The sequence below is a fragment of the Orycteropus afer genome, unplaced genomic scaffold (assembly GCF_000298275.1).
Source record: "Orycteropus afer afer isolate SDZICR_OR568_19922 unplaced genomic scaffold, OryAfe1.0 scaffold00198, whole genome shotgun sequence".
NCBI classification, from domain to species: Eukaryota; Metazoa; Chordata; class Mammalia; order Tubulidentata; family Orycteropodidae; genus Orycteropus; species Orycteropus afer.
Window position 1 is genome coordinate 5,709,197 of NW_006921785.1, and position 13,803 is coordinate 5,722,999.

General features: G+C 33.3%; 1 protein-coding gene across 1 annotated transcript in view; it reads right to left on the minus strand.

Annotated features, from left to right (window-relative positions):
- Positions 1-4,935: 4,935 nt before the first annotated feature.
- Positions 4,936-13,803, minus strand: part of ACAP2 (ArfGAP with coiled-coil, ankyrin repeat and PH domains 2) — a 167,578-nt gene continuing 158,710 nt past the window's right edge. The window contains exons 22-23 of the mRNA XM_042781941.1: positions 12,413-12,474; positions 4,936-5,036 (exon numbers count right to left, since the gene is read on the minus strand). Coding sequence (XP_042637875.1) covers positions 4,936-5,036; positions 12,413-12,474 — 163 coding nt within the window. The remainder of the gene's footprint in view (positions 5,037-12,412; positions 12,475-13,803) is intronic.

The window sequence follows — 13,803 nt, forward strand, 5'->3', positions numbered from 1 at the left end:
TCATAGACAAATTTTATCTGTTTGCTTTCAGTGAACTTTTAAAAGAATAGACAATAGTTCTGTCCTTTCAACTCTCCATTCCTTTGATCGAAATTCATATAAAATGCTTGCTGTCTGCTTACTAAAGGGTTGAACATAAATGTGTTACCTATAGATTAGATACTTCCAAAAAGTAGGCATAATGTTCAAACAATATCACAGTATCATAACACTATTTCCTTGTTTGGTTTTTTTAATAATTAGTGTGTAGAGATGTTCAATAACAGATGTGTTGATCACAATAAGAAAAAATTAGAGCTACGGCCCCAAACAGACTTTTATGGTTTTTAGACTGAACTGGGTGACATATAGCTCTGTGACCAGGCAGAAGAAAATATTTAAAGTATCAAAATGAATTTCTTAATTGAAGCAGTCAGCAAATAGGATCAGTCCAGATCTGCTTGAGAGGACTGGAAAGGGACATAATACCTTAAATGTAACAGTGGTTAACATATGTCTGCAGAGTAGTTCACAAAAAAGTAGAAGTCTGAACATAAAAGAACTATGCCAGAGGTGAGATTTTTATTGACTTATCATAATTTTCAGCATACAAAGTATTTAATCAAGTATAATATTTACAATTCTTACATAATGTACATTTTAGAATAACTATAAAGATAAGGTACTTTGTTCCATTTACAATGACAAACTACAGTAAAACTACATTCATGTATTAGATATAAACCCTCTACAGACTAATAAAAAGCAAATGAAGTGTCAGACATTCTTTAAAATATACCTTTTCACAGATAGCAAGAAATATTACATGTAATAAGTCTTTATGACTGGAATGATCCAGAAATATCACAAAGCACAGGTAAACACACAAAAATAACTCATTGTTTCAAAAAGCTAACATTTAGGCTTTGTGTAAAATAAATGGTGCCAACAATCTTTATAATGAAGCAAGCTTTCCCTGTTTAAAATGAACACTCAAAAGGGAGAAATAGGAAAATCTAAAATATAAAGATGCGAAAAGACCAATGCAAAGTTTAATCAAATACTGCTTTTTCCCCATTAGTCCATGGAAGTGGATACATATCTGTAAAGAGAAAATTATGTCCACAAAACTATTATTATAGATGTCAGAATTCAACTAAACTGAATCTGAGCTGCTTTTAGTTTTATCTATCATTTCGAAGCATCAAAAAAATTTTAAGTATATAGTTAATTAGCATTACTTGTACTATGTTTTACTTTTGTCAATATTTGCAACTACAAAAAATGTAAAATTTGTCTTCAAATCCTAATCTATTCCTTTAAGGTAATATTACATACAAGTTCTTCAGAATATTTGGAATCTTTGTTATCAAGACACAGGAAAGCTTGCAGTCATTATCAGATTTTGCTGTTTTATAATGGTTTCAACCCACTTCATGATGCTAGGAAAATGCCTGACTAGCAGTCAGTCAGACCTGGGTTCTGGTCACTTCTGCCACCAACTAGCAAACCCAGCGACCTCCTTTGTAAAACAAGAGGAGCAAACTAGGCTCAGAGAAGCAGACGGTGCTAGAACTCCTAGATTAAGATCTCAAAGTCCTACTGCAAGAATCAGGTGAGATAAAAGTAATGTCAAAGCACACTGTAAACAGAAAAACAGTATACAAATGGATATTGTATTTTCACCTTTTCTCATCCCATTCATTTTATTTATGAAGAGTCCTGAATCCAAAAGGGGCAGTGACTACCAGTCTAATGCTCTAACCACTGTATGTAGCTCTGAAGTCACTCTGGGCATACAATTCTATACAAATACGTCATTTTCCCAGCTCATGTCCATGGTCGAAAGTACTATCAAATAGAAAAGTTAATTTGACAACCTAAAAGTGTTTTGGGAATGTCTTATTCAAAGCAGGTAGTAAATTGAGTCTTGAATACAATATGGTTTATTGTGACCATATACTTTATATGCATAAAATTCTATTTTTAAAATACTGCTTAACATACCATAAACTGAAGTTGTCCAGACTGTGAAGGTATTTTTTTTTTCTCAAGATACATTCACGAAGAACTAAAGTACACATTCTAAATTAAATCTGCATGTTTTTGAAAGTAAACATGTGAGTTCATTAAAATCTACAATGAAGACCAGTGTAAATTATGCAAACACTGTAATGTAGTGAATCCCTTAAAATTTCTGAATTTCAAGGGATTGTACCAAAGGTAATTTTTAAAACCTTAGAATCTTAAACATACATATGGTGTTGCAATGAAGCATTACAAATAATGACTCAGTTACCTTTAATCTAGTTCTAACATGAAACTGTATTTTATGAACTCTTTATATTTAGTACTATTTTTTTAAATAATTTTTTAAGTTAATGAACTAACAGAATAATGATAAGGAATCAGAAACTAGTAACAGTAGATCAGTTATGCAAAGAAGACAAAGGGTGATCACATACATTGACTTCTGAAGCCCAAGAGTATTATTAACATTGTTTACACGATAATTTCCCATAATGCATTGACTATTTCACAGCATAAAACTCAGATTTGATATATACTATACAGCTAAAGTTATTACTTGACATAGTTAAATTCATCAAAAACCACCTTACCCTGTAGCTACTCAGTAATTATTAATTTACTTCAAAGACTTGCTGTTTACTCCATTTCTGCCAAAATAGTCCAAATTACATCTCAGATTATTCAAAAACATCAAGTCAGAAATAGATCTTTCGTATGGCCAGCTTCCCCACACTACTAGAGGTTTAGCTTCTCTGAGGAGATGCAGAGCCATGATCATCTTTAGGGCATTTCAAATACACCTCTAACCATGAAATTTGAGTAAACACTAATTACTGCCACATGGGCAACTCATGACTCAAGCAAGCCAGAGGAGGAAAGCTTCATAAGGAATTCCCTTCCCTACCACAGAGATCCCAAGGGTGATGTGAAGCACCAATAGCTGGATCCAAAAGGAAAGCTGCCTAGGCTGCCTCAGAATGAAAAAGTTAGAGCTCTTGAAGTCCTAGGATGAAAACAAGAGTAAGCACTGACAGGAAAAGTGAGGCTCACTTCTCTTCCCTCTCTCCCTCTCTCTCTCTCATTCATTTGTTTTTAACATGTTTCTTTATCCTTCAGCATTTTGGACAATTAATTTCAACATACACTCCAATAAAAATGTTACAAACCAAACTTTTGTCTTAGGTAAAATACCTAAAACTCCATGACTCGTGACTACTTTGAGGTTAAACAGGAAACGTTTAATGTCTCTGTTTTTGTTGTAATTAAAATACAATGCTTTAGATTTAGCCTGCCCTTGGAAATAATTCACAAATATGTAAGATGTATTTTTATCCTTATTCTTATGTACAGTGACTATTGCTAAATAAGCATTGCATATATGCAATGTGGCCAAACAAATTATGGAGGCTTTTCTGTGGTATGATTTTATTTCAGTGTAATTTCTGTTTATATAGATTTTGATTTCATACTTAATTAATTTATAAAACCCTACTTATCGGGGGAAATGTTAGAAACTTTACTAACTATCCAATTAAAAATAGTTTCTCTACTCATTTGATAACCCAAGTTTTAAAATCTCTTCTTACTAGAATGACTATGTAGTAATATATACATAATTTGTAAAAGATAAAACTTAACTATAGTGAATGACTATACTAGAAAAGAACATAAGGCAACTTATAATTATCCTGCACTTGTGACAAGACAGTCAAAGCTGGAATCAGACGAACTGGTAGCATACTGGTAGATGGTAAATAAGTATATCCATAATGTTTTGGAATTAAAGGGTCTGTGATTCATGTAACTAAACACTACAGCTATACAGATGATATAATTAAAAAGAATTGACACTGTGTACAACACAGGCACAGAGGATGGAAAAAAAATTAAAAAGTGAATTACTGCTGTATAAACAATGAAAACCATAGGATGTTGTCCTCCTTTAGACAGATCTTTCTTTCACTAGGAACGACAGCAAAAATGTATATTGAAAAGGGCAATTTAAAATATAAAAATGTCTTATATTATGTTATAAATCAACTTTTCTTTGAAAGTCACATTTTGATGAAAGCATAATTTTGCAACATTCAAGTAACCTTTGAAGCACAGTTTTATTATCTCAATAAATTTGGCAAGCTTTCATAAAATCAACCCAACAATGAAGAACTACAGCTTCTACAACTCAGTTTCTTTTGGTGATTAAAAAAATGTTTTGGGGCTTTTTTCTTCATAAAATGGAATAAATCTAAAGGACTGAACTATGTCTACCCATACAGCCATTATATATATGCTAAGTATGGGACAATTAGTTGACATCTAGATAGATAACTGCATTTCTGAGTAAATGAGGGAAAACGTATTATCTATTTCTAATAATTAAATAACACATCATGTGTATGGCAGCTAGTCTATGGGAAAAAAGAAAAACACTAAAACACTAATTCTGAACCATGAAATTATCAATGGAAAGCTAAAAAGACAGATTCTTGAGGCAGGCCGGACAGCTGACTTCCAACAATGCAGATGTGCTTGACTGAATGATGCGGGCAGCATGCATGGAGAAATCAATGGGCCACAGGCCACTGGCAAAGAAGAGAGTCTGCCTAGCCCCTTGCATCTTCTAATCTAACCTAGAAATGGTCGAAGTCTAGACTTCACTTTTATCTTCACAAAACAGCCTATCAAACAGGATTTAAAAAAAAAGGGGGGGGGAGGAAGCATGTCCTAAAGTACGTTCCTTTGCTATTAGAGATCTATACTATAATTTATAAAAAATATCAATGAATGGGTACCTTTTTCTAACTATTCAATATCTACCAAAATTAACTAAGTAAGGTAGACTTAAAGCAATAAAAATTTGTGAGTTTTCAGCTGCACATATCAGGGAATTATCAGATTTAATGTTTTCTCCTTATTAAAAAAAAATCAGAATTTCTGTGAATCTTGCTGGAAACGATTTAGTTTTTCTGGATTATTGGACGCCATTTGGGAAAAATCACGAAAAATGTCCTGGTATGTTTCATCACCTGCATAAAAATAAAATGACACTTTTTAAATTGTATACAATTACGTTACTAATAAACAGCATTCATTTTTATGACTAGAAACGAGTTCATAATTAATTACATTAAAATATGTTCAGATGAGCATTTTTAGAAAGAAAAAAGATCAACTAAATATAAACGCCAGAAAAATGTACATTGAAAGAAAAAAAAACAAAACGATACCTGAAAAAAGCACCTCAGATGCAGCCACAGAGGAAAGTTCAGAGTTAGAAAAGAGCAAAGATGCAAGTGTTTTAAAGCAATGTAAAGAAATACATTTATTAACATGTGAGAAATCAAAGTCATTCTAAATGAGGTATAGTAAACAAAGCATTCTTTAAATACTCCCCTTGATAAAGGCCGAAAGAAATGACCAAAACTAAATACTAGTATTTTAGATGGATGCAAGTTATTACAAGGCAAACTGATAATCAGGGTGAGGGGAAAAAAGCTTCCTGTGTTCATATTATCTTTTAATTGAAAGTCATTTTAATTTAAATGGCATGTGAAACAGTGATTCTTTAATTAAACTTTAATGCTTCATTAAAACTAATGAGCTCACTGGTAGACATACTGCTGCTTACTAAGCTTATAAAATAATAAAGAATAGAAAATGACAAAATCATAGTTTCACAAACAGAAAATTTTTGTTTACTGTAGACTGTATAAGAATGCTATGACAAAATGAGAATATATACTAAAGGCATCTGCAAAATTATGAGTAATGAACAAGATTGTGTTTAATATATAGTATATATGTACAAATATGTTTGTAGAGAAGTCATAGATACTGGTATTATAGCATATGGAATACTATTTTTCTTGCTATGAGAAACTAAATATATACACACATACAGATTAATTCCTTGGACAAAGGATTTGTGTAAAATAAAATCTTATTTTTAAGATGAATTACTCATCATGAGTGCTTCCTGCTAACCTTAGCTTATACAGAAGCTTGGCATGATACTGTTCTCAAGATTTAGGCCATCAAATGCTACTTTAGATGATTACTGTTGCCACATGACTTTATAATTATTTTCTGTAACATACCTTGCATCCATCTTATAACAAATTAATTGCGACAGTTGTTGTTAATAGTGCAGTAAGTTTTATCAGCTCTTAAAAAGCAAAATTTTTGAGGTAAAAGATGTCGTAACAAAAGGTACAGAATTCAAAAAAAGTTGAGGGAGAGGGGTAAAGATCTAGTGAAAAGGTTTAACAGCATACCCAAGATTTTCAATGAAAAATTTTTAATTCTTTTAATGTTTAGTGTCTTTTAATATTTAGTGTATATAAAAACAATTTTTAAAATCTATACATAATCTTCATTTAGTTCTGGAAATTTTTGGTGACCTGATTCAATCAATTAGGCTTACTTCTAACTTATTAAAAAAAGAAGAAGATCTTAATAGGATGGCTGAGAGTAATCTCTATCTCACATAATTGTTACTGAAACAATAAATATCAGAATTGACATACTGCAGCAACTCTAAGGTGACCCAATCTTGGCCATTATTTCTTAAGTGTTTGCTGTCACATTAAAAGACAAACTATAATCTGTTCCCATTTTTAGCCATTCTCACAGATATAAAATAAACTGAGAAGGAAGCAGCATTAAATAGCAATCAACAAACTATACAAAGTATTTTTAAATTTTTCTTATTTTTAGATGTTGAATTAAAATATTTATTGTAAACATTATATATATTTAAATACTATTTAAACTGGAATCTGGAATTTTACTTTCCAAGAAAGTATAAAGTGCAGAATTATAATAATATAAAAATACCACACTGATTTTACCATTCAACATCAAAACTAACAGAAAAGGCACACATTATACATTCAAGAAGAATCAGGAAGAAGGATCTAACAGACGCTAATACCCAGTAGTTTACAGATAGCACCAGATGAGCATTCTCAAGTGTTACAACAGTACAATGGCAATATATGGCTTCTACTATTAGTAATGCATATTTTGTAGAACAAGCTATGGGATTTTTTTCTTTTTGTAGTTTCCCAGTTTTTGTGTTTAAATCATCTAGTACCTATTACACAAGTACATTTTAGTAGAACCATTGTACCATGCAAAACAAATAACAAAATCTTTCATTTGTTGAATTAAAATGCTTCCTTGAAGTAAAGTGTTGGTGCTACTTACTACACTAAATCATTGATTTCACTGACTGAATACATTTAAAAAGAGTTAATACAATACAAAAAGAAGTTTTCACCTTCATACATAAACAAACTCTGTGTTAACATTCAGTTTCTAACAATAACTAACATTAATTAATGCACTGTCAATACTACCTTTCTTAGACCTTAAAATGTGCTGTCAAATAGTAAATGTTATAATAACAATAGTTACTATGATATTTAATATAGTTAACACAACTGGACTTCAATGTAATTCTTTACACTTTAAATATAATTTAATCTTTTATATTTCTTCCCAAACCAAATATAATTTGTCTACACTGAAAAACATAAACCACCACCCAGAATACTCCCTCCTGGAATGTTCACAGAAATACATTTAACAGTTTATTATAAACAGTAAACATCTAATCACCCAATATTTGTTACATATCCTTTGAAGTACTACACCACATCCCATTTCCCTTGAGATAGTTAACTTTCATATGTGCATGGGCGGTTCTGAGTTTTAAAATGCATACTGGCTGTGTTTCCACTGATAGTTTTCAATTTTTGGTATACAGAATATCCACTGCAGTGGCAGTTATGATGATCCAAGATTTTGCTCTTGAAATGTACTCAATCAAAGGGATAGCAGCATGTGTGACCCTTCCCCTACCTCCAGGTTGTCATTATATAATCTTGCCCCTTCTGGGTTGGTAATAGCATTCTTTTTTATAACTAATTTGATCAGAGGTTTCCAATCTTTGCCCACTACTTCTATAACTAGATTATGAAAGCAGTCATTCTCAACTGGCTGAGAAACTCTGCCAGCCATCAAGTGGAGTCATGGAGACAGAGACTGTGGGAACCACCAAACTGATTTCCAACAACTGAGAGCAGCGTGTGACATTTGACTCATCCAGCTAGGCCTCCTGAGAGTTGTAGGAACTGATAAAGAAGGACATATCTTCCTACCAGAAAATGTGAGTTCCTATTTCCCCTTATAAAAAACTGTGAGTCCTGGGCCTTTATGGTTAGTAGAAAGTTTAGAAGTTGGGTTGTCTAGGACTAGGTCCATGACTACCAGAGATTATATATGAGTCTTTTTCAATGGTAGGCCTCTTCATTATCAAGATTTAAAATACCTGCTTTTAAAAAACTACCTAGACCCAGTTGATTTTGTAATTGCTGTCAGTAAGTTGTATATCTATAAAGAGTTGAATTGGCAAAAGTCATGTGATCGATATATTTACAACAATGACAAATTGAAAAAGAAAATAAAAGAGTAGCTGCTCAGACTGCTTGTGTTCAGCCAAACACCTAATGGGATCTGGTGCCTTGTTTTGGAGGTGTAGGGTCATAGTTTCATGGGATATCCCAGCTAGTCGGCCTAATAACATGTTTAGTGCTTCTGTTCTACCTCCTAGTTTGTTGTATAGTGCCTGTGGTCTTAAAAGCTTGTTAAGCCGTCATCCAAGGCACAATAATTGGTCTCAAGTCACCTGGAACAAAAGAGGAAGTAGAAAAGTCAGGAATAGGAAGAGGATATGGAATGTGTGGCTAAATGCCTCCATGAACAACTGCCCCCTTTGCCATTAGACCAAAAGAACTAGATGGTGCCCAGCTACCATTACTGAACATTTTGATCAAAGATTCCACAGAAGAATCCTGACCAAAATGGGGAAAATGTGGAACAGAACTTCAAATTTTCATGGATCCTACACCTTCTGGAGCTATGGATGGTGGATAAACCCCTGAAACTATTGCCCTGAGATAATTTTAAACCTTAAACCAAAAATATCCCCTGAAGTCATCTTAAAACCAAACAATAGTTTAGCTTAACTATTAAAACCGTCTGTCTTGAGCACTATGCTCTTTTAAGATCATATTGGATCAAACTGACAGTGAGTTTACGTTAATAAGGGAGGAACAACTCAGAAAAGGATGGTGATAATGGTTGCATGACTTGAAGAATGTACTCAGTGTCTCTAAATTGTACATGTAGAAATTGTTGAATCGGTGCATGTTTTCTTGTGTATATTCTCAACAACAACAATAAAATAAATAAAATGTAGAGAAAAAACAATTCCTAGAAAGCTGAGGTTTTCTTTCTATTGCTAGGGAAAACAAAGTATCCCTATAAAACAATCAACTAAACTCAAAGATAGAAAAATTTAAAGTAAAATGCATAGGGGAAAAAAATGAGCTGCTGCCTGCACAAACATATCTGCTCCCCAAAAACTCATAAAGGAATAGTAGCCAGAGAGCAACTGCTGTGCCATTTTACAACATCACCTGTGTAACTATAAAATTTATTCTCCTGTTAAGTACTAAATAAACAAACTAAAATACTACTGCCATCAAATCAGTTCCAACTCATGCCAACACTATAGGACACAGTAGAATGCCTCATAAGGTTTCCAAGGCTATAAACTGTTATGGAAGCAGACCCCTCATCTTTCTCCTGTGGAGTGTGGCTGGTGAGTTGGAACCACTGACCTTTTGGTTAGCAGCTGAATTCTTAACCACTATACCACTAGAGCTCTTGTAACTGTTCAGTCCTCAAAATGAGTTGAAAATATAATTATCTATATGATCCTCAAATGGATCAAAATTTCATTTTATTCTGCTGATATATCTAGAATTCTGATGTATTTTTTAACCTCTAAACTAGAATTTGACAGTGGTGGGAAAGTCTGTTTTAAAATGAAGATTTTTTTTTAAATTTTTCATTCAAATAAATAGGAAAAACTATTTTTCACTGATGAACAGAGAGTATATATTCATATACTTATACATATACCCACTCCTCACTTATCAACGTGGTTAGGTTCCAAAGACCAGGTTGTTATGCAAAAATTGGTGCTATACGAAAATGGAGGATGACATCAGATCACAAAATGGATAATGACTACATCATTACATAACTGTCAAACCACATTACTACACAGCTGCCAAACCACAAAGATATGTGGCATTTGGTCCACCAAAGTTAACATATAACTTTAACCATCACAGCCAGCGATACCCTCTGCCTTGCCCCTCGGCATTTGTTACTGCTAAACGTATATAAGGAGCTCTGGTAGTGTAGTGCCTAAGGCACTTGACTGCTAACCAGAAGGCTGGCAGTTCAAACCCACCAGCCACTCCTCGGAAGGAAGGTTGGGCAATCTACTTCCGCAGTGATACCGTCTCAGAAACCCAAGGAGGGGTCACTATGAGTCGGATCTGACTCGATGGCAGTGAGTTTGGTTTAGATGTACATAGTTCATATGCAAAATAGTTGGATAGTAGATTTTTTTACTATTGTCGTAAATGCAAAATGTCACATAACAAGACAGTTGATAAATGAGGAGTAGGTGTTAATTTAGATATAAATGACAGTGAAAGAGATACCTGAATGCTCCTAATAGTGGCAGCAGAAACCCAAGCAATTTGAGTGAAACTAGAGGTGACAAGAATATAGAAGGCCCTATCCCTTCAAGCTTCCGAACTGCAGAGAGAAGTCAACCACTGACCTTCTGACTAATCGCTTGGGTGTAACTTCATCAGCAAACACCTTAAAGAAAGACCAGCTGACCAAACATTTAAGTTTAAAGTTTCAGGGGAAAAAAATTACTTAAAATCTTGAAGTTCACTCTTATCTCACAAATATCAGTTCATCTCTTTTGAACAATTTTTATTTTAAAGTGCTTAAACATAAAGGCCTCGAAAATGGCCTAGTAATGCTATCACTTAATTTTATCTGTTACAAAATTATAACTTATTGAAAATCTAACATTCAAGTTTAAAATAAATTGGTGAAATCCAGAATGAATGCTGAAACTTCACCCTTAATCAGCACTCTTACATCTTGGTGTATCAGGAGTCAGTATGATCCATAGGATTAAAGGGGGGCACCCTAGATTAGAAGTATCTAGCCAAAGTGTCTCTATTCTCAAAGTTCTTACTTGTTCCCTATTAAGTCAGACCAAAAAGAAATAGTAAACACAGTCTTCTGAGAAATGAATGGCCTCACATTTACCTTAATTATATGTTAATCTAGTTAAAAAGAAAAGTAAATGCAGCCATAAAGTACAGAGAATCTATCACATACTTAAACAGGAAGTAAAGATATTACCAGGCCACTATAGAAATAATATGTTGAAATTCATTGAAAACAAAACTCAAATATGTTCATTGCAAACTGAACATTCTCAAGGATTTTAGTCATGAACTCTTCAAAGTTTTTCACTAGTATGAATATAAATTTAAAACAGATAAATTAGTGATTCATATATTCCAACTTATGAAACTAGAGGCCCAATGACTCTCCTTTTGGAGAAGATTGGCCATTCCATCAAAGAGAGGAATCTGATCAGCAGTATTTCTTTCTTTTCTTGATATCTTGACTCAAAGGTGAAAATTAATCAAAACTGAAAGTTAAGCTGATCATGAGTTGAAATTTCTCTAACAAGAGTAAGTCTACTTTGCCATCAAGTTCACAAAATATTGTTCTAAATATATTCCAGTTATCCAATAGATATTTGACACCATTGCTTGGAACAAAGCTACAAGACTGAATAAGACCTTTTCCCTCTAGCTTTTAAACTAATTTCATTCTCATTGCGGACTTCTTACCCTGCTGGTAACCTTTTACTTGAAACATTCAACTCATTTTTAGATTGGAGTATAAAACTCTTAATTCAATAAACATTTTCTTGGTATTTTCCATATTGACTTTTTCTATGCCAAACATATGATGATTTGTTTTTTCCCTGAACACAATTTATAGAAATTCCCTGAATGACAAAAAGGAAATTATTATTATATTCACTTGACAGCTAAAAAGAATTTCAAAAATAAAACACCTATTGTGCTGCTTTAAGTATATAAAGAACACATTTTCATTCCATTCATTTCACTGGAATGTATATGGAAGACATCTGTACAGCAGGTAAAGGAAGTCAGCAGCCAAGAAGTTAAATACTGTGTGTAAATGTGTACTGTGATAGGAATAGTGGTAGATTTTTAACAATCTGGCAATTAGCCACTCAAGAATTCAGTAAGTACAGTACACAGCTAGAAACACCCAATTTACAAGTAGGTTATAAAAACTCTACGGTGTTAAGTTAGTTTGTTAAAGAACTATGAATCTTCCAACTGTAAACTGATAAATTCCTGAATGCATTTCTTATACTGCATTTCAGTATGGTTATTAGTAGAATATTGACCTGGCTGTCCATAAAGTCCTTCGGATTCCCGCATCTCTTCATTCATTCTTGCTAAACGTAACCTGAAATTACATGGAAGGCTTTTTTAAATGACATTGTACAATATAAATAGAATTATATACACATGTAATATATGTAAAGAATTTTTCTTTTATTAGTATTCACCACTAAAATAAACTGGATTTGCCTTATCAAACCCAGTAATCTGAGATACAAAAACAAATATATCTCACTTCTTATAATACTTAAGAGAGAAGACGAAAAGACTCCTGACAAGTGCATTTCAGTGCTATTTAAGCAGGATCCCTATAGCACCTCCAGCAGTTTGCTTCCTCCAGACCCCAGAGAGTTCCTGGCTCCTACAGCAACTTGGCATACTTTTTAAGTGCCAGCTGCTAAGATGATTCCTTCCACAATATGGAAGCAATTGCCTTTCATAAATTTACTCTGGTTCACCCTGAGGAGAGATGGCTTCAGATGTATAAATAGAGTGTGTTATCTCTAAATACTGATTATTTGTACCTTGGGAATATATCCTGATACACAAACTGAATAATAAATAACTGCAGGTTACTAGATTTTCCCAAGATTACCATAGTGCTTACATATTCCTTTTTGGGTTATTAATCCTGGCTGCAGTAAGATGTGTAGCATTAGATTATAAACTTAAGAATTTTCTCCCATATTCTTGCTGACATAAAGCAATATTTCAAATAGGCAAATGCAGTCTTTGGTATCCTGCTTGCCTGTCCTCCCAGGCCCATTGCCTTCCCAGACTCCATCACCCTTTAAACATGCTCACTCTGGGAATTGCAGCATCTAGTTTAGGCATTTCCTATTTTCAAAGTACCACAATACTCTTCAGTTCTTCTCTGAACCACTGTGTGAATTGATAACAGCACCATAAATCTCCCTTTGCTATTTAGATTCTAAGAGAGAATGTTTATTTTTAAAAATTCTAAAGTGAAACTTCAAAACCTCACACAAATTAAAATCAGAAAATTTAGACAATCCAGGCACAGACATTTTTTCAGAAAAGGAGTCATAACTACATGAATTGCCTAGGGAGCTTTATCCCGAGTTAGTGTTTCCATACTACTCCTATTTTTTCTTTAATAGCTTCTCTTTCTCCAATCCTAAATCTATAATGATTTAATAGTTCTAATTTTTTTTCAGAATAGCATCCATAATAATAATAGCTCCTCTAGTGAGGAAAGGACATTGAGTGCAGGGAACGTATGTTCTGCTATTTTTTTGTTTGTTTGTTTGTTTTTGTTTTTAATTTCACAGGGATAAGGGAGGGATGATATCTGACAAGTCAAGAATTCTCAGTGGGGCCCAGACGGATTCACTGGAGAATTCTATAAAACATTCAGAGAAGAAGTGATACC